Raw genomic sequence first — 20823 nt, forward strand, 5'->3', positions numbered from 1 at the left:
GGGCAATAATCGCTGTAAACGCTCCTTTTTGTACAGATCTGGAGAATAACCGCTTCATGTGAACAGGTCTGATTACACTACAGGCCACAAGACATTCCCTTCAATACTTACAATGATTTATCTGTCAGGATAGATAACTGAGTGACAACCCCATGATGTGATGACTACAAGTGCCCCCCTTCCCCAGCTGCTGCCCTCCAGGACCCTCCTGCCTGCGCTGTGTGTGGGTTTAGGGCTTGATGGGCAGGAGTTACGGGGCCAGTGTATTGGGGGTGTACTGCACATGGGGAGGTGCTGGAACTGACAGCTCCCAGGACCTGAGGGGGAGGAGACAGGACAGTCCCGGGTAAGAACATGCAGCCTCGTCGCCTCAACAAGCGCTCCGTCCTGGGCAATAAGCTGGGCACAGTGAAGGCTTCCTCTAAGTGTGGCATAAAGGAGACGCTGCCAGCGCAGGGCACGGGGTCATCTGCAGGGCACGGACGTGGCGAGGAGGAGGAGGAGGATGAGGAAGAGGAGATCGATGTTGTGCAGGACGAGGAGGCACAGAGACCCCCAATCCCCAGATGTGTGAGGTGTCCGTACCAGGTGGGTGCCAGGCTGGAGAATGCACGGAGTGGGCGTGCTCGGTAGCCATGTGCTGCAGCAGGCTGCTTGTTTCTCTGCTTGTAACAAAGGAAACTAGTTCTCGTCATGTAGAGAAATGTCTCCAGATTTACTGATCTGCACCTAATGAGGCTTTGTGCTGCCGCTGCCCCTTCATCGTCCCTAGTGATGCCATGATAAGGGGGCATAGCTGGTAGCCTGAGAACCATGCAGCACGGGAACACTGGCACAGCGCTCACACCCCCTTCTCTGGAGAGAGAGAGAGAAACACGTGCCCTGATAATGGCTTTATCTGTCAGTATACCCAGTGCTGGGTGCCAGGCTCTCAGTGATGCCCCCTCCTGAAATAGACTTATCATGTGTGGGTCTTTGTGTGACACCAGCACCCCTGGCAGTACCCTCTGTGCCAAGGGGCTGCTGTGACAAAGGCTAAGAGATAAACAATCTGATCTGATGTATCTGTGATTGGCATATGATGTTCCCAAATGCCCTAAAAAGAAAGCAATTAATCAAAATTATATATATGAAAATCAATAATCATCGATGCGTCTTACATTGACTTATTGTGCGGCAAGTTGGTAAAATGCTGGCATGAATGCAAATAATAAGAACACAATGTGTAAAGCATGCCCCCAAAAAAATTCCAAAAAATGTATTGATGTGATTGTTTTGGTGCCATTTATACGTAATAATTATCAGAAATAATGGTCAGTGATGTATGAAGAACAATTGTGTCTATGCCCAGCTTAACTCTATGTATATCCAGTATAGAGAGGATATGTCGCAGTATATGGGTAACATGTAGCGTGTGGGTCTTTGTGTGACAGTGGCACCCACGGGAGTCACCTCTGGGGCAGACTGTAACAAAGGCTTATTGTACAGTGTTTACAGAGTCTAATCCAGAAAACAACCTCCGTCATGTCATGTAATAAATATCCATATAACCTTCTTCTAGTGTTCACTTTATCATGATGATAACAGAAGTGCGGAGTGACTGCACGGAGTGGGTGTGACGGGAACGCTGGGCTGCTGATAATGTTATGTCAATGGAAGGACCACACTGGAGAGAAGCTTTGTATAACAAAGAAGAGGCCCATACAATGTCAAATCACCTGTATGTAGAAAGGCTCAAGTCGTCTTCCTCTTAGTTACATCTGTTTCTGGAAAAGGGCAACTTGATGGCAACAGCCGTAATGGCGGGCACATTGCTGGTCTCCCAGCTTTCCCAGATACAGATATAAGTAAAAGTAGCTGCATAGAATTCCAACAAGGTAACAAAAAAAGACAAATAATTAAGAAATGAAAGAAGTAAATATTTCTAACTAAGGAAACCACCCAGTGGGCAAAGATCGGAGCCTCTGGGCGCCCTTTGGTGATGTAGATTCAACTTATAATATTGATATACTGTGATAAAGCAGGGGCATAAAACAAAGGACAGGGGGCCCCATTAACACCTCCAAACCCTTAAGCATGGGTAACCAGATGAGTACGGGTATGTTCACACAGGGAGGGTACAATGCAGATTTTCTGCAACAAATAATCTGCAGTAGAACCTCACAAAACGCAGGTAAATCCATTACAGAAACTGGCACCAAATAGTGAGTTATTGCTGCGCATATTGCTGCGGAAACGCCGCGGATTTAGTGTCGAGCATTGATCATAACTATATGTGCACCTGACGATTTATTTTTCCGCATTTCCCCTGCATAAATGCCGTACAAAACTCAACCTGGGAATTTTAGTGCGGAATTCACGCTCCCCATCCAAGTCTATGGGCCAAAAACGCAGCATCTGCGCGCGCAATACGCAGCATATAACAACGCCAGCACTTTCTGAACGACTTCTCTGCATTTTTGATCCGTGTGGCTGAGATTTTCTAAATCTCATTTACTTTGCCGCAACTGTAAATGCTGCTAGAGAATTCTGTTGCGGATATTCTGCAGCGTTTACGCTAAGTGGGAACCCGGCCTAGCTGCTGTTTGCCCACATCTCCTTTCCATTATACATGGGTTGAATCCCTACACCCTTATTTGCTAACATTGTAGGGCCTGTGATTGGGGGATCTCTGCAACGGGTCTTACCGACTATTAAAATAAGGGATTAAGACAACTCTTTCCAGGGTCCCCATAGTAGCCACATGGGCTGCCGCTATGCTACGTACGACCTTGTGTCCGTATTATCCTGTCGCGTGTTCACCATAATTCTATTTTTTTATTCTTTTATGGGTTTTACTCTAGTTCCATTCCTTATTGCTTATGTTCTATTGGTTTGCAAAGAAATTGACAGCTCCTCTTCTAAGTTACTTTCAAGAATATATAAAAAAAATGGAATAAAAAGTGATCTGTAAGCCAATATTTTATTGGAATTGTTCCTATTAGTCATGTGAGTGCAGAAGTTTCTGATTCAGAGTGGTTGTCCTCCAGTCCTGTCAGCAGAATATAAGCTGTTGTTTACAGCAGTCAGCATGCTGTCAGCGGACCATGTGCATTTCTTCACAGCTTCAAAAAAATGTAACATTTAAAACAAAAAAAAAAAAGTTCTGCAGTATACCCTGTGTATCAAAAAAAAAATAATCACAGATTTCAAGATCTCTGCTTGCAGTCATTGAATTGGAACCTTCATTGTTCACTTCTGAAGGACAAAAATGTGCCGCAGGTGCACAGTTCGCTGCAAAACTTGCAAAACATTAATCTGTATAATGAATAAGCCTAATTTGCTTAAACTGAAACACTCCTTTAGGCCATGATCTCACACACACACACACACACACACACACACACTTTTGATGCAGTGTTTTTTAGTTAAAGCCAGAAGTGGATACAAATAGACGAATGCATCTTATGTCCACTCTTGTTTTTCGACTCAAAAAACAAAGCCAAACAGTCACTAAAAACGGCATCAAAACTGCGTGTGTGACCCTGGCCTTACAAAAACATGATCCTGGATGGTATTTTGATGTTTTTACTTTTTTACTTTTTTATTGCATGTTAGGCTATGTTTACATGATGGTTGTTCACACCATGTATACGCTGAACAGGTCCATAGACTCCTATAGTTCACACCATGTATACGCTGAACAGGTCCATAGACTCCTATAGTTCACACCATGTATACGCTGAACAGGTCCATAGACTCCTATAGTTCACACCATGTATACGCTGAACAGGTCCATAGACTCCTATAGTTCACACCATGTATACGCTGAACAGGTCCATAGACTCCTGTAGTTCACACCATGTATACGCTGAACAGGTCCATAGACGCCTATAGTACACACCATGTATACGCTGAACAGGTCCATAGACTCCTATAGTTCACACCATGTATACGCTGAACAGGTCCATAGACTCCTATAGTTCACACCATGTATACGCTGAACAGGTCCATAGACTCCTATAGTTCACACCATGTATACGCTGAACAGGTCCATAGACTCCTATAGTTCACACCATGTATACGCTGAACAGGTCCATAGACTCCTATAGTTCACACCATGTATATGCTGAACAGGTCCATAGACTCCTATAGTTCACACCATGTATACACTGAACAGGTCCATAGACTCCTATAGTTCACACCATGTATACGCTGAACAGGTCTATAGACTCCTATAGTTCACACCATGTATACGCTGAACAGGTCTATAGACTCCTATAGTTCACACCATGTATACGCTGAACAGGTCTATAGACTCCTATAGTTCACACCATGTATACGCTGAACAGGTCTATAGACTCCTATAGTTCACACCATGTATACGCTGAACAGGTCCATAGACTCCTATAGTTCACACCATGTATACGCTGAACAGGTCTATAGACTCCTATAGTTCACACCATGTATACGCTGAACAGGTCTATAGACTCCTATAGTTCACACCATGTATACGCTGAACAGGTCTATAGACTCCTATAGTTCACACCATGTATACGCTGAACAGGTCTATAGACTCCTATAGTTCACACCATGTATACGCTGAACAGGTCTATAGACTCCTATAGTTCACACCATGTATACGCTGAACAGGTCCATAGACTCCTATAGTTCACACCATGTATACGCTGAACAGGTCTATAGACTCCTATAGTTCACACCATGTATACGCTGAACAGGTCCATAGACTCCTATAGTTCACACCATGTATACGCTGAACAGGTCCATAGACTCCTATAGTTCACACCATGTATACGCTGAACAGGTGCATAGACTCCTATAGTTCACACCATGCATACGCTGAACAGGTCTATAGACTCCTATAGTTCACACCATGCATACGCTGAACAGGTCTATAGACTCCTATAGTTCACACCATGTATACGCTGAACAGGTCCATAGACTCCTATAGTTCACACCATGTATACGCTGAACAGGTCCATAGACTCCTATAGTTCACACCATGTATACGCTGAACAGGTCCATAGACTCCTATAGTTCACACCATGTATACGCTGAACAGGTCCATAGACTCCTATAGTTCACACCATGTATACGCTGAACAGGTCTATAGACTCCTATAGTTCACACCGTGTATACGCTGAACAGGTCCATAGACTCCTATAGTTCACACCATGTATACGCTGAACAGGTCTATAGACTCCTATAGTTCACACCGTGTATACGCTGAACAGGTCCATAGACTCCTATAGTTCACACCATGTATACGCTGAACAGGTCTATAGACTCCTATAGTTCACACCATGTATACGCTGAACAGGTCCATAGACTCCTATAGTTCACACCATGCATACGCTGAACAGGTCTATAGACTCCTATAGTTCACACCATGTATACGCTGAACAGGTCTATAGACTCCTATAGTTCACACCATGTATACGCTGAACAGGTCTATAGACTCCTATAGTTCACACCATGTATACGCTGAACAGGTCTATAGACTCCTATAGTTCACACCATGTATACGCTGAACAGGTCTATAGACTCCTATAGTTCACACCATGTATACGCTGAACAGGTCTATAGACTCCTATAGTTCACACCATGTATACGCTGAACAGGTCCATAGACTCCTATAGTTCACACCATGTATACGCTGAACAGGTCTATAGACTCCTATAGTTCACACCATGTATACGCTGAACAGGTCCATAGACTCCTATAGTTCACACCATGTATACGCTGAACAGGTCCATAGACTCCTATAGTTCACACCATGTATACGCTGAACAGGTCTATAGACTCCTATAGTTCACACCATGTATACGCTGAACAGGTCTATAGACTCCTATAGTTCACACCATGTATACGCTGAACAGGTCCATAGACTCCTATAGTTCACACCATGTATACGCTGAACAGGTCTATAGACTCCTAGAGTTCACACCATGCATACGCTGAACAGGTCTATAGACTCCTAGAGTTCACACCATGTATACGCTGAACAGGTCTATAGACTCCTAGAGTTCACACCATGCATACGCTGAACAGGTCTATAGACTCCTAGAGTTCACACCATGTATACGCTGAACAGGTCTTTAGACTCCTATAGTTCACACCATGTATACGCTGAACAGGTCCATAGACTCCTAGAGTTCACACCATGTGTACGCTGAACAGGTCTATAGACTCCTATAGTTCACACCATGTATACGCTGAACAGGTCCATAGACTCCTAGAGTTCACACCATGCATACGCTGAACAGGTCTATAGACTCCTATAGTTCACACCATGTATACGCTGAACAGGTCTATAGACTCCTAGAGTTCACACCATGTATACGCTGAACAGGTCTATAGACTCCTATAGTTCACACCATGTATATGCTGAACAGGTCCATAGACTCCTAGAGTTCACACCATGTGTACGCTGAACAGGTCTATAGACTCCTATAGTTCACACCATGTATACGCTGAACAGGTTCATAGACTCCTAGAGTTCACACCATGTGTACGCTGAACAGGTCTATAGACTCCTATAGCCTGATGGGTGCAAAAAGAGTGTCTGGCATCTGTGGGGCTTTTTATGTCGTTTTAACATATTTTTTTACTGTATAGAAAAGCTCAGCTGGCTGCACTTTCCTATATAGTCTGCAACCGCAAAAAATAAAAGTATATCAAGTATATCACGCAGTATACATTTTTGTTTTTAACAGGGTGCCTATGGATGACATATGGCACTGTATGTTATAGAGTGGCATATGTTTGGGCTCTATGTTAAGCGCATCCAGAGATTTTCCAGCATTTGTCCTGAACAAAGCCCCTAGACATAATGTGAACAGAGCCTTATGGTGAGGAACTTTGGAATTATAGATGGGCAATTGCATCCTCAACAATGTAATTTTGCTCTAAATATTGGCATAAAGCGGGCATTTGCTGACGGACCTTTAAAATTCACCACAATCCTTCCTTCAATTACCACAATGCTCCGGTAACTAAATATACGAGGTAACTATAATTACAGTGATCTGTCAATTGGTGCCATTTATTCCTAGAGGATTCAGACAGAAGCCAAATGGGAACCTCTCTCTACTGATAATATACAGGTAAGCATATCACAGAAAATGTCATATGAGGGCCATTTCCCCTTATTGGATTTCCCCTCCCCCATATTAGCCAGAGGGCAATAGCAAGTTTAGTTCTATTTTTGGAGGACCTTAAGTGTCTACTGAAATAAATGAACGACCATTGATTTTCAGGGTATGTTCACACAGGCTAATTTCAGAAGTTTTTTGGGTCGTAAACATCCCCAAAAACGGCTGAAAAATCTGAAGCAGAAAGCCTACAAACATCTGCCCATTGATTTCAATGGGAAATTCAACGTTTTGTTCTGACGGGGCGTTTTTTTACGCCTCATTTTCAAAAAACAAAGCGTAAAAAGATTCCTTGTAAAGAAGAACTGCATGTCACTTCTTGAGCCGTTTTTCATTGACTCAATAGAAAAACAGCTCCAAAAACGGCCATAAAAAACTCCGTATTTTCAGACGTTTTTTGTTACGTGTGTGAACATACCCTAATGGGCACAATTTGATGCTTTTATTTTTGATGTTACACAGAAAACATAGTTTTCAGATTTCTGGTAATAATGAGAGTAGGACATCCTGCAAACTGCACAAACCGCTTAAATGCTACAAATATAATTATAGTATATTAAAAAAAATTCTATATTATCAGTATAAATCACTTACCAGTGCCTACTCCAAAATTGAAAATGGATTGAAAAACTGGTACAAACAGATGTCATTTTGCTGTCAGTTGTGCAATCTGTTTGTATAAGGGCACATTCACACGTGGCGGAATTGCAGTGGAATTCTCCAGCGGCCGTTTTTTACATTTGTTTCTATACATTTTTAGGAAACTTAGTTCAGACGTTGCGGAAAACTCCACTGCGGAACATAGGTTGCGGTGCAGATTTTTCCCTCCGCAGCATGCACTGTCTGTTGCGGAGAAGAAACTGAATTTCACTGCATATTTCAGTCTTTGCATTGCAAAAACTGAAATCTGTGGCAAGTCCGCTGTGATATCTGCAACGTCTGAATTACCTGTCAAATATGCAAATGTTGGTGCAGATTCGCTGCGTAAGGGCATACCCCCACGTGGCGGATTTCCTCCGCAACTGTCCGCATCAATGCCGCACAGAATCTGCGTTGCAGATTCTGCGGCGGATCTGCCCAAAATGTGCAGAAAATTGATGCGGACTAGCTGCTGCGGACTGCGGGAAAAGTGCTTCCCTTCTCTCTATCAGTGCAGGATAGAGAGAAGGGCCAGCACTTTCCCTAGTGAAAGTAAACAAATTTCATACTTACCGGCCGTTGTCTTGGTGACGCGTCCCTCTTTCGGCATCCAGCCCGACCTCCCTGGATGACGCGGCAGTCCATGTGACCGCTGCAGCCTGTGTTTGGCCTGTGATTGGCTGCAGCCGTCACTTACACTGAAACGTCATCCTGGGAAGCCGGACTGGAGAAAGAAGCAGGGAGTTCTCGGTAAGTATGAACTTCTATTTTTTTTACAGGTTGCTGTATATTGGGATCGGTAGTCACTGTCCAGGGTGCAGAAACAGTTACTGCCGATCGCTTAACTCTTTCAGCACCCCGGACAGTGACTATTTACTGACGTCTCCTAGCAACGCTCCCGTAATTACGGGAGCCCCTTTGACTTCCTCAGTCTGGCTGTAGACCTAGAAATACATAGGTCCAGCCAGAATGAAGAAATGTCATGTCAAAAAAGCAAGACGCATCCGCAGCACACATAACATGTGCATGACAGCTGCGGACTTCATTGCGGAACTTAGAATCTCCATTGAAGTCAATGGAGAAATTCCGCAATGAGTCCGCCACTGCTCCGCAACAGACGGAGCATGCTGCGGACACCAAATTCTGCACCGCAGCCTATGCTCCGCAGCAGAATTTTACGCATCGTCTAAACGAACCCTACTAAATAGAAGTGGAAGTCAATGGAGAAACGGCTCCGCTGCGGATTAACGCTGCGGAGTGTCCGCAGCGGAATTCAAGTGAAATTCTGCCACGTGTGAACCCAGCCTAATTGCCCCAAATCTGCACCAACATTTGCAGCGGAAAAACTCTGCCACGTTTGAACGTGCCCTTAGTCACAAAAAAAGTGTAAACCCCATCTTTATTTTATTACAAAATACACAGTATATTAATAGTATTTAGTATACACTGTATACACTGTTAGCAATACAAAGGCAACACTGTATACCACAACAGATATAATAAATAATATGAACCATATATATATATATATACACAAATACATCCATATATATTTATTTATATTTACAGTACTGTGCAAAAGTTTTTTGCAGTTGAAAAATGCTGCACAGTAAGAATGTTAATAGTTTTATTTTTTTTATCAATTAAAAAATGCAAAATGAATGAACAAATCAATTCAACCAACCCTTTGCCTTCAAAACAGAATGAATTCTTCTAGTTACAGTTGCAGGGAGGTTTTCCAAACATATTGGAGAACTAACCACCGATCTTCTGTGGATGTAGAAATTCTGCAGCATTTACAGTAGCAGCAAAGTGGATGAGATTTGGAAAATCTTGTGCCAACACTGCAGAGAAAAACGCTGCAAAAACTTTCATAAATTGACCTGCGGCGTGGAACTTAAATCCTCAGCATGTAAATTTATGCTCCGTTTTAGTTGCTTTTCTATTACTATTCCGCCGCAAAAATCGCAAATCCTTTCATCCCATGTGAACGCTGCAGTCAATCACAGGCTACAGTGGTCACATGGGAGGCCGGACCGGACGGCAAAGGAGGGACGCGTTACCAGGACAACGGCCGAGGTTAAGTATGAAAGTTTCTTTTTTCTACACTGCTTTCCGCAGCGGATATTCCGACCGAAAAACTGCACCACAATGTGGTGCGGTTTTTCGGACGGAATGTGCTGCGGATTTCCGAGTCGATTACGCTGCACAGTTTTTACGCAGCGTATTTAACCCGTGGGAACCCAGTCGAACAGTTGCAGCCTGCATAACTTTGCCAGCCATTACACATTAAAGAGCCAGTCACAGTGCCCACATAAGAAAGCCAGTCAGTGTGTCCCATAACAATGTCAGCCACAGTGCCTTTAAGGCTGGGTTCACACGACCTATTTTCAGACGTAAACGAGGCGTATTATGCCTCGTTTTACGTCTGAAAATAGGGCTACAATACGTCGGCAAACATCTGCCCATTCATTTGAATGGGTTTGCCGACGTACTGTGCAAACGACCTGTCATTTACGTGTCGTCGTTTGACAGCTGTGCAGGACACTTCTTTGGACGTTTTTGGAGCCGTTTTCTCATAGACTCCAATGAAAACAGCTCCAAAAACGGACGTAAAAAACGCCGCGAAAAACGCGAGTTGCTCAAAAAACTTCTGAAAATCAGGGGCTGTTTTCCCTTGAAAACAGCTCCGTATTTTCAGACGTTTTTGGTCACTACGTGTGCACATACCCTTACAGTGGCAGTCATAGTTCTCCTACTAAAGTCATCTAATAAGTCTTCATAATAGTTCTAGTGACACTACTACTATAACAAACCAGCCACTGTGCTAGTAACCCTTTAACAGAGCCAACTACAGTGCCCCCATCAGTGTCAACCATGATGACCCCCAAAATAGAGCCAACCAGTGCCACATAACGGTACTAAACACTATGGCCCCTATCAGTGTCCACCACTACAGTGCTATCCAGTATCTCTAAAATGGAGCCAGCTATTGTGACCCAGACACGGTCTACCTATAGCAGTGCCGAAACACCACATTCTTCTTCCACACTCGCCTGCTGTTACCGTGATATGGGCACACCACCTGACACTGTTATGGGAGCAACACATAAGAAGACATAAGAAGCTTAACTGATTTCCGTGCTAAGGCCATGATCCTGCTTTAGGACAACCTGAACGACCAGATGACTGGCACCGAGGGAGATAAATGCTTATTTATTAAATCGATATTAAACCAATTTAACCGCATACTAACAATAGTAATCTGCCATTATGTGTGCACTTTGGCTGGCTTCATCGACAAATAATTTGGAGTAGCTTTGTAAGTACATTTCTTTATCTGATCCTGAGTTATAGCCTGTATTATAGTCCAGAGCTGCATTCACAATACTGCTGGTTTCAGAGCTGAAATCTACAAGGATTCCCTACTACCTCAATATGCACAGAGTTTGCTCTGGTGATTTATATTCCAGGACGTACAGTCTTGAGGCCTTCTTGACATGGAGGATTTGCTTTTGTTATGTAATTTCTGGTTCCCAGTTATGTAGGCAAAAAAAATTGCTGCAATTTACTACCAAGGGATCAATGGAAACTGGGCTACCCTTTAAAGGGAATGTGTCGCTAGAAAAAAATATATATATTTTTTTAGTTAAACAGTTAGTATATAAATGATTACACGTTGTTCTAATTTTTTTAATTTTTTCACAAGTCAGGAAATATTATAAATAAGATTCTAATTTATAACATTTCCATGTGCTGGTCACTAGAGGGAGCAATTCCCAAAATTGCAGCATTGGCATGTGGTAAAGCAACCTCATTGCTTTATGCTGCAAAATTGGAGAAGAAACACTCACTCTAGTGTGCTCAAACAATCCACCCTCCTTTATCCTGGCTAGTGCCAGGAGAAAGGAGGGGGTTAATTGTTCTAACCTCCTACACTGTGTGCCGCCATTTTTTGAGTGAATGCACAGAGTAGGAGGATTAGATACAGTGGTAATCACACAGTATAACACGAACATACCCACACATCACATACACAAACATAACTTACCTGCTCCTGCCGCTGCCTCCGCTCCTAGTCCTTGCCTCTGAACATATGGACGGAAGCCGCGACCGGAAGTAGTAATCTTACTGTCCGGCCGCGGCTTCCGGTCCACATGAAAATGGCGTCGGATGTCGCTCAGCCGAAGACCTTCCTTTTGGACTATGTGGGAGCGGCGTACGCTATAGTGAATGGAACGTTTCCCGTTCGCATTCTCTATGGGGATATATGTGCCGTATTCCATCTCTGTATGTGTCGTTAATCGACACATACAGAGATGAAAAAAAAATTGCAGCCCCCATAGAGAAGTAAAAGAAAGAAAATAGAAAAAATGACAACACAAATAAATAAAAACAATTTTAATGACATACTAAAAGCAATAACATATAAAAAAAAAAATTTCGTGACACCTTCCCTCTAAAGGACCAGTGTCACGAAAAAAATTTTTTTTAGATCAATTTGATTTTAGTGTTTTATTAAACATTTTTTTATTTATTTGTGTGTTTGTGTTTTACTTTTTTTTATTTTTTCACTTTTTCTTCCCTATGGGGGCTGCCATTTTTTTTTCCATCTCTGTATGTGTCGATTAACGACACATACAGACATGGAATACGGCACATACAGTCCCATAGTGAATGCGAACGGGGCCCGTTCCATCCACTATGCTGTACGCCGTCTGTGTGGAAACGGCGCATGCGCCGCTCCCACACAGTCCAAGTTGAGCTGTGCGACGTCCGGCGCCATTTTCCTGTGGCCCGGAAGTCGCAGCCGGACAGTAAGATTACTACTTCCGGTCGCGGCTTCCGGACTTGTGCACTTGGAGCGGAGGTAGCAGACGGAGCGGACTGACTGGAGGGAGCGGCGGCGGCAGGAGCAGGTAAGTTATTTCTGTGTATGTACGTGTTTTAGTGTGTGTTTACTACTGTATGTTAACCTACTACACTGTGTGTTAGCTCAAAAAATGGCGACACACAGTGTAGGAGGTTTGACCGTTCAAACCCCTAGTTTCTCCCGGCACTAGCCAGGATAAAGGAGGGGGGGTTCTGAGAGCTCACTAGAGCGAGGGATTTTTTCCCAATTTTGCAGCCACACATGCAATGCTGCAATTTTGGGAATTGCTCCATCTAGTGACCAGCGCTGGGAAATATTATAAATTAGAATCTAATTTATAATATTTCCTGACTCGTGAAAAAAATGTAAAAAATTAGAACAATGTTTAAATCACCTATACACTAATTTTTAACTAAAAAAAATACATTTTTTTCTAGCGACACATTCCCTTTAAGATAACTACTAGTCCAATGATATGCTTTATAATAGCGATGTATTGCTTGTGATTTTAGCAGCATAATTATGCTACATCCCTGTAGTTTAGGCCTTACACCAGTTAAAGAGTAATCTGATGAATAGGAGAAAATGAACTCTTTGGGCTTGTCCACACGTGACGGAATTGCTGCGTATTTTCCATCCGGAATTGCACGCGGAAAATACGCAGCAGAGTACAGTAGCAGCAAAGGTGGGGGGGCATTAACAAAGGGGGTTGAAAGGGGGGAAATTTGATTTATTGTTTGTTTCGATTTATTCATGTGTGATGCAATTTTATAGATGAAAATTTTGTATTATAAAATAAATAAATTTAAAAAAAAAGAGATTTAACAAATCTCATACACATGCTGCGTAAAATTTCCATCCTGAAATTGACCTACTGTGTGTATTTATTGTACTACAGCATGTCAATTCCTGCAGTGGAAAGTGGACTGAACTGAATTGCTGCATTTTTCAATGGAGATGTCACCATCTCCCAACATTGAGAGAAACGCAGCAAAATCTGCACCATTTTCTGCAGTAGAAAACGCAGGAAATGGTGTGTTTTTTCCGCAGAGGAAATCCAGCTAGTTTCTGCAGCAATTCCGTTACGTGTGGACAAGCCCTTTTTGTGCATTATAGGAGCTTCGCTAAGCAGTTGAGCTGGCCATATGCGCATGAAAGCTGTTGGCTGAATGGCTGTTTGACCAACAGTTAGGGTATGCCCAGACGTGGCGGAGTTCTTCCGCCACTGTCCGCATCAATGCCGCACAGAATCTGCGTTGCAGATTCTGTTGCGGCTTTGCCTAAAATGGGCATTAAATTGATGCGGACTAGCCGCTGCGCATTGAGGTGAAAGTACTTCCCTTCTCTCTATCAGTGCAGGATAGAGAGAAGGGACAGCCCTTTCCCTAGTAAAAAGAATTTCATACTTACCCGGCCGTTGTCTTGGTGACGTGTCCCTTTTTCGCCTTCCAGCTCGACCTCCCTGAATGACGTGGCAGTCCATGTGACCACTGCAGCCTGTGATTGGCCTGTGATTGGCTGCAGCCGTCACTTGGACTGAAACGTCATCCCGGGAGGCCGGACTAGTGGAAGAAGCAGGGAGTTCTTGGTAACTATGAACTTCTATTTTTTTTTACAGGTGGCTGTATATCGAGATCGGTAGTCACTGTCCTGGGTGCTGAAACAGTTACTGCCGATCGCTTAACTCTTTCAGCACCCTGGACAGTGACTATTTACTGACGTCGCCTAGCAACGCTCCCGTAATTACGTGTGCACACACGTAGTCACCCGTAATTACGGGAGCCCCATTGACTTCCTCAGTCTGGCTGTAGACCTAGAAATACATAGGTCCAGCCAGAATGAAGAAATGTCATGTTAGTAAAACCAATACGCTCCGCAGCACACATAACATCTACATTACATCTGCGGACTTCATTGCGGAATTTTGACTCTCCATTGAAGTCAATAGAGAAATTCTGCAATGAGTCCGCAACAAGTCCGCTACACGTCCGCAACAGTCAGTGTATGCCTCGGACACCAAATTCCGCACCGCAGCCTATGCTACGCAGCGGAATTGTCCGCAACGTGTAAACGAACCCAACCACAAAGCTGTGGAAGGCAATGGAGAAACGTGTACGCTGCGGATTTCCGCTGCGGACTGTCCGCAGCGGAATTCCAGAGCAATTCCGCCACGTCTGGTCATGCCCTAATCGTCTCGATCCCACTAAACCTCTAGGACAATCACTCCTCCACCTTATGATTTAGATTGGTTGTATCCACAAATAGGCATGTTTAATGCTAAATGGTGGAGATAAGCAGCTGCCAGACAGCTCTAATGTTGCTTATCTCCTGGGGAACAAAGAATCAACAGGTTAAAATCCAACATGACCGATCTGTGCTTCCCCCTCAGTCAGCCAGGCTGCCCCCATGCGCTTTAGGTTGTTGGCGTATTTAACTAATGTCTTTGGCCAGCTTTAGAGGGGCATCTATGGACGAGCATGGAGACTGTTTCCAATGACAACCAGCAGAATTGTGAATGCAACTCTGGACTATTATACTGGAGCAGTTCAAGGTAAGTAATGCATTGTATTTACAAAATGACGGAACTTTCTATATGCAAACTATAAAATAGTGTGGAAAAGTGTACATACATTTTTGTTCGCAAGGAGAACTGTCACCGTAAAATCACCCGGCCGGACTAACTCAATGCAGTATTCCTAAATTTCCATCTCCCTTTTTTACTGTATATGAGATAGTGTCAAAAACAAGAATGTATAGTACGACTAATAACCAATGTATCAAGGTAGATACATGGTAACACGTATTCCATAATTCATCACATGTTTATACTGTGAAGCACATAATTGTTCCTGACACTCCTGACATTCGGAGCCAATGACACAATCACAGATGCACAACACATAGATGGAGCTTTTCTAATTTACTTCATTATATGGGTATGTGCACACACACTAATTACGTTCGTAATTGACGGACGTATTTCGGCCGCAAGTCCCGGACCGAACTCAGTGCAGGGAGCCGGGCTCCTAGCATCATACTTATGTACGATGCTAGGAGTCCCTGCCTCGCTGCAGGACAACTGTCCCGTACTGTAATCATGTTCTCAGTACGAGACAGTTGTCCTGCAGCGAGGCAGGGACTCCTAGCATCGTACATAAGTATGATGCTAGGAGCCCGGCTCCCTGCACTGTGTTCGGTCCGGGACTTGCGGCCGAAATACGTCCGTCAATTACGGACGTAATTAGTGTGTGTGCACATACCCTATATCTTTTTTTTTCTGACATCTTAGTCATTTGTATTGGAAAAATGCATTGATGGTGCCAGGTGACAATATTTCTCACTCTTATAAAATAATAGCTTTTGGTAATAAGCTGCTAAATCTCAAACCCGCATTGGTGTAGGATGAAAAGATATTTTATGAAAACTATTTGAAAAAGTTGAGTTAATAATATTAAGAGCTAATATCATTCATATGTATATGTGTTGGAGCAGGGCCGGCCTTAGGATAGATAGCGCCCCGTTTGAAATGATCTTTCGGCGCCCCTTCCCCATCATTAAAAAAAGTGCCCCATAAAAATTTCATAATGCCCCTTTAGTGCCCCCATACAGTATAATAATAATATTTAATAATATAATATGTTACAACCCCTTCAAGGACACAGTATTTTGTCCTCTAATTGTGCCCACAGTATTATGCCATCTGTAGTACCCCCACACAGTATAATGTTCGCTTTGTTGCCCCCACACAGTATAGTGCCCCCCTGTACATTTTGCCATACAGCCTCCCTGTAGACAGTGCCATAATCCCCCACCTCCTCCTTGTAGACAGTGTCATACAGTCCCCTACCTCCCCCTTGTAGACAGTGCCATACAGTCCCCTACCTCCCCCTTGTAGACAGTGCCCTCAAACAAAAACAAAAATTGGTACTCACCTAGGCCCCATTCCCACGACGAACCGAGCCACTCCATGACGGGATGCTTGCGTAGGTCGGCGTGATCTTGTAGCCTAGTACAGAGTTTCCCAACCTTTTCGGACTCGAGGCAGCACTGGAAAAATAAAATTTCCTCAGGGCACCCCTACCAAAAATTGTTTTGAGAAAAACAGAAAAACGGCTAAAAAGAAGCACTACACGTTTTTTGTAAGGCAAAAAAAATCTGCCTCAAAATTCCTTCAGGAATTGACAGAGTTGTTTGACCTTTTTTTTGCGTTTTTTCTTAAGCCGTTGACGCTAATGCAAAATACGCAGGCAAAAAAAGATCCAAACGGGCACCACAGGTATTTTCTGCCTCATATTAATTTCAATTCGAGGTCAGAGGCGGAAACAACTTGAAGACCAAATGACCATCAGCCCACCACTCACAGTAAAATGACCATCAGCCCGCCACTCACAGTAAAATGACCATCAGCCCCCCACTCACAGTAAAATGACCATTAGCCCACCACTCACAGATTCCGACTGTAGGTAGCGTCACACAGCCCCTGGTAGGGAACGCCACACAGCCCCCTGGTAGGGAGCGTCACACAGCCCCCTGGTAGGAGGTGCCACAGCCCCCTTGTTGGTAGTGCCACACAGCCCACAGCCCCCTGGTAGGTAGTGCCACACAGCCCCCTTGTAGATAGCAGCCCCCCCCTTCCTCTAGATAACGCCACTGTAGCTCCCTGAAGGAGCGGAATCCCCGTGTGGCCGGGGATTCCGCTCCTGGAGCGCTCCGCTTGATTTCTCTGTCCATATATGGACAGTGACATCAGGGGAAACTCCTGAAGCAGAATCCCCGTCCACAGCGTTTGCTATTGCGAGCAAAATATGATCCTAAATAGTCCAACCTTGACTTGAGGCCATCACAAATGCACGGCAAGTGCTATCTATTGCCCTACTAATAATTGCCCTAATATGTTTGGACATGCTTGAAGTTATGACGTCCACAATCCACTGTATTGGCCAAGTAGGGGGAAAACACATAAAACGTACACTCCTGAAAACCCAGTGCAATTTTTCAGTGCTAATGTATTTTTTTTGTTTTTGTTTCGAGTTTGCTAGATAGGGCGCAAACAAGTTCAGGTCTTTGCCTTGTAAGGGACTTCACAGCCAGTAAGTATACATGCTGGATGTGAATGGTCATGTGAAGATCAGCATACTCTACTATTCTGCCAAAGAGCTGATGATAATATGGGAATTCTTTGAAGATGAATACTTGTAAATTTTCAGGTTAAAAGGCTTCTCCTCTTTGGACAATCCTACGTTTTCAAATGGTCACTTGACAAAAAGCTGATCATAAAGTTCCCTCCTGCTGGGACCCTCAATGATCAGCTGTAATCTGTGGAGAGACTTGGCATTAAAGGGGTTGTCCAGGCAGTGGGCGGTTTATCATACTGATGACCTATCTATAGGATAGGTCATCAGTATATGATCGGGGATTATATGATCCGACACCTAGACCCCGCACCGATCAGCTGTTCTGGCTGCCTCCCGGGCGCCGGAAGCTATGCAGTGGTCGGTGCCAGAAGCAGATGGCTCTAGTCACTGTATAGTGGCTGTACTGGAGTACTGCAGCTCTGCTCCTATTCAAGTGAATAGGAGCAGACCTGAAGTAACCCAGCACAGCCGCTATACAGTGACTGGAGCCATCTGCTTCTGGCACCGACCACTGCATAGCTTCTGGCGCCCGGGAGGCAGCCACAACAGCTGATCGGTGCAGGATCCGGGTGACGAACCCCCACGATTATATACTGATGACCGATACTGTGGATTTTCTGTTTACTTGGTTTATCTTTGTCTATTATTAAAAGTAGTTTAATGATCTGAAACACTCAAGAGTGACAAATATGCAAAAATTTGGAAATGTGGCAAATACTTTTTCACAGCACTGTATGTGTGGCAATTACCCAATAGTCTTCCTTTTTCACTTGTGGTTTAGTTGCTTGTAATCTATAATTTTTCTGCTCTTGCTGTAAGAGACAATACCCAACATGTAGTCACTTTCTGGTGAGTTTCTGCTCATACACAGCAGCGAAATCTGTGCAAGCAGAGTTGCAGTTTAAAGCATGAAGGAGAGATAAGGTAACAGTCTGAGCCACTGATGAGACAGGACATATTTTTCAGACTAGTACAGATTTCATTCACAGATTAGACCCCATTCACGTCATGTTTTTCACCTACGTATAGCGTACCGTACTGTGCAAAAGTTTTAGGCAATTGTGGAAAAATGCTGCAAAGTAAGAATGCTTTCAAATGTAGAAGTGTTAACAGTTTTTTTTTTATCAATGATCAAAATATAAATTGAATGAACAGAAGAAAAATCTAAATCAAATTAATATTTGGTGTCACCACCCTTTTCCTTCAAAACAGCATCAATTCTTCTAGGTACACTTGCACACAGTTTTTGAAGGAACTTAGCAGAGACTTTGTTCCAAATCTTGGAGAACTAACCACAGATCTGTGGAAGTAGGCTTCCTCAAATCCTTCTGACTCTTCATGTAATCCCAGACAGACTCAATGATGTTGAGATCAGCCCCCGCCTTGTAGATAGTGCCACACCCCCCTTTGTATATAGTGCCACACCACCCCTTGTAGATAGCGCCATACAGCCCTCCCCTAGATAGTGCCGCCAAACAGCCCTCCTCCTGTATAGTGCCGCACAGCCTCCCGTAGTAGATAGCGCCACACAAACACCTTGTAGATAGCGCCACACGGCCCTCCTCCCTGTATAGTGCCACACAGCCTCCCCTTGTAGATCATGCCACACAGCAATCCCCCCCCCTGTTTTAGATATACAGCCCCCCTTTGTAAATAGTGCCACACAGCAATCCCCCCGTTTTAGATACACAGCTCCCACTTGTAGATAGTGGCACACAGCAATCACCCCGTTTTAGATACACCCCCCCAAAATAAAAATAAATACTTACCTAGCCCCGTTCCAGCGACAGATGGAGCACTCCACGCCCTTAGGCAGGACACATGTGTAGGCCAGCGTAATGCAGTGACGTCATCACACCGGCCTTCGCAGTGACTCTTTCCCAGCGTCTTATAGGCTGCAGGCCTAGCGTGGCCTGGAGCCTATACTATTCAATTGAATCTGAGTCCTGAGGACTTGATAGCTAGGGAAGCTATGTGATTAGTTAGAAGCTGGACGGCCTAGGACAGGGGATAGCAATCAAACAGCTGGCACGCGGGGCATGATTTGCTGGCACACTTCCCTCTTCCCGGTATCCTCCGCTGTTATGTGCTTGGCGGCACTTTACACAGGGAGAGAGCGGATCTTCATTATGTGCTTGGCGTCGCTGATCACCAGGTGAGAGAGCAGTGCAAGCACATAATGCACCACTGCTCTCTTCTGGTGTTCAACATCACCAAGCACAACGCTGCTCTCTCCTAGTGATCAGTGACGCAAGGACATAGTTCAGTAACTGCTTTGTAAAAGAAAACGTTCGCAAAAGTTGTCAGCACTCTCCCCTATGTGCACCCCCACCCAAGCTGCTGTTCAGGAGCCGCATTCTCTCCTATGTGCACCCCTCAAATCTGGTGTTCAGTATTTGCTCTGTCCTGTTTGCAGCGCCCACAAGCTGGTGTTCAGTAACCGCTGTATCTCCTATGTGCACCCCCTCAGCTGGTGTTCAGTAGCGTCGTATGCACCACAGATGGATCATAATTGCAAAGAAAGTCAGGGACAAGGGTCACTCTGAAATGTAAATTTAAGGCCTCTTTCCCACGTCGGTATTCTTGTCAGTATTTTGCTTCAGTATTTGGAAGCCAAAACCAGTAGTGGAATATAAACAGAGAAAACCTATAATGGAAAGATTTGCACCTCTTCCATGATTTGGACCCAATCCTGGATTTGGCTTCCAAATACTGAAGCAAAATACTGACCAGAATACTGAGGTGTGAAAGAGACAATTAACTGATTAATTGATTTATGTCACATCCATGGTAACAGTTTTTCTTATGACTTTCATATTTATATGAGTACTTTATCATTGATTTGTTTTTTTATGCCTGTCATGCAAAAAACTTTGCTTACCCCTGGCCTTGGGTTTATTTTTGCACTGATTGTAAAACTGCTTTGCCATGTATGAAGAAAATGAAGCTGGTTTCCAATATGTTGGAGTGAGATTTTCCATTGTGTCAACCATCTTAACCCGGAGATGGTAATCCTGTGCCG

At 43.9% G+C, this 20823-nt stretch overlaps 1 protein-coding gene across 2 annotated transcripts in view; it reads left to right on the forward strand.

The window, feature by feature from the left end:
• The first annotated feature begins 281 nt into the window (after window positions 1-281).
• ZNF704 (zinc finger protein 704) overlaps window positions 282-20823 on the forward strand; it is a 77787-nt gene continuing 57245 nt past the window's right edge. For both annotated transcript variants that reach the window (XM_075828149.1, XM_075828150.1), the window contains exon 1: window positions 282-588. In XM_075828149.1, the coding sequence (XP_075684264.1) occupies window positions 355-588 (234 nt within the window). In that variant the 5' untranslated portion in view covers window positions 282-354. The remainder of the gene's footprint in view (window positions 589-20823) is intronic.

The sequence above is a fragment of the Rhinoderma darwinii genome, chromosome 5, assembly GCF_050947455.1.
Source record: "Rhinoderma darwinii isolate aRhiDar2 chromosome 5, aRhiDar2.hap1, whole genome shotgun sequence".
Classification (NCBI taxonomy): domain Eukaryota; kingdom Metazoa; phylum Chordata; class Amphibia; order Anura; family Rhinodermatidae; genus Rhinoderma; species Rhinoderma darwinii.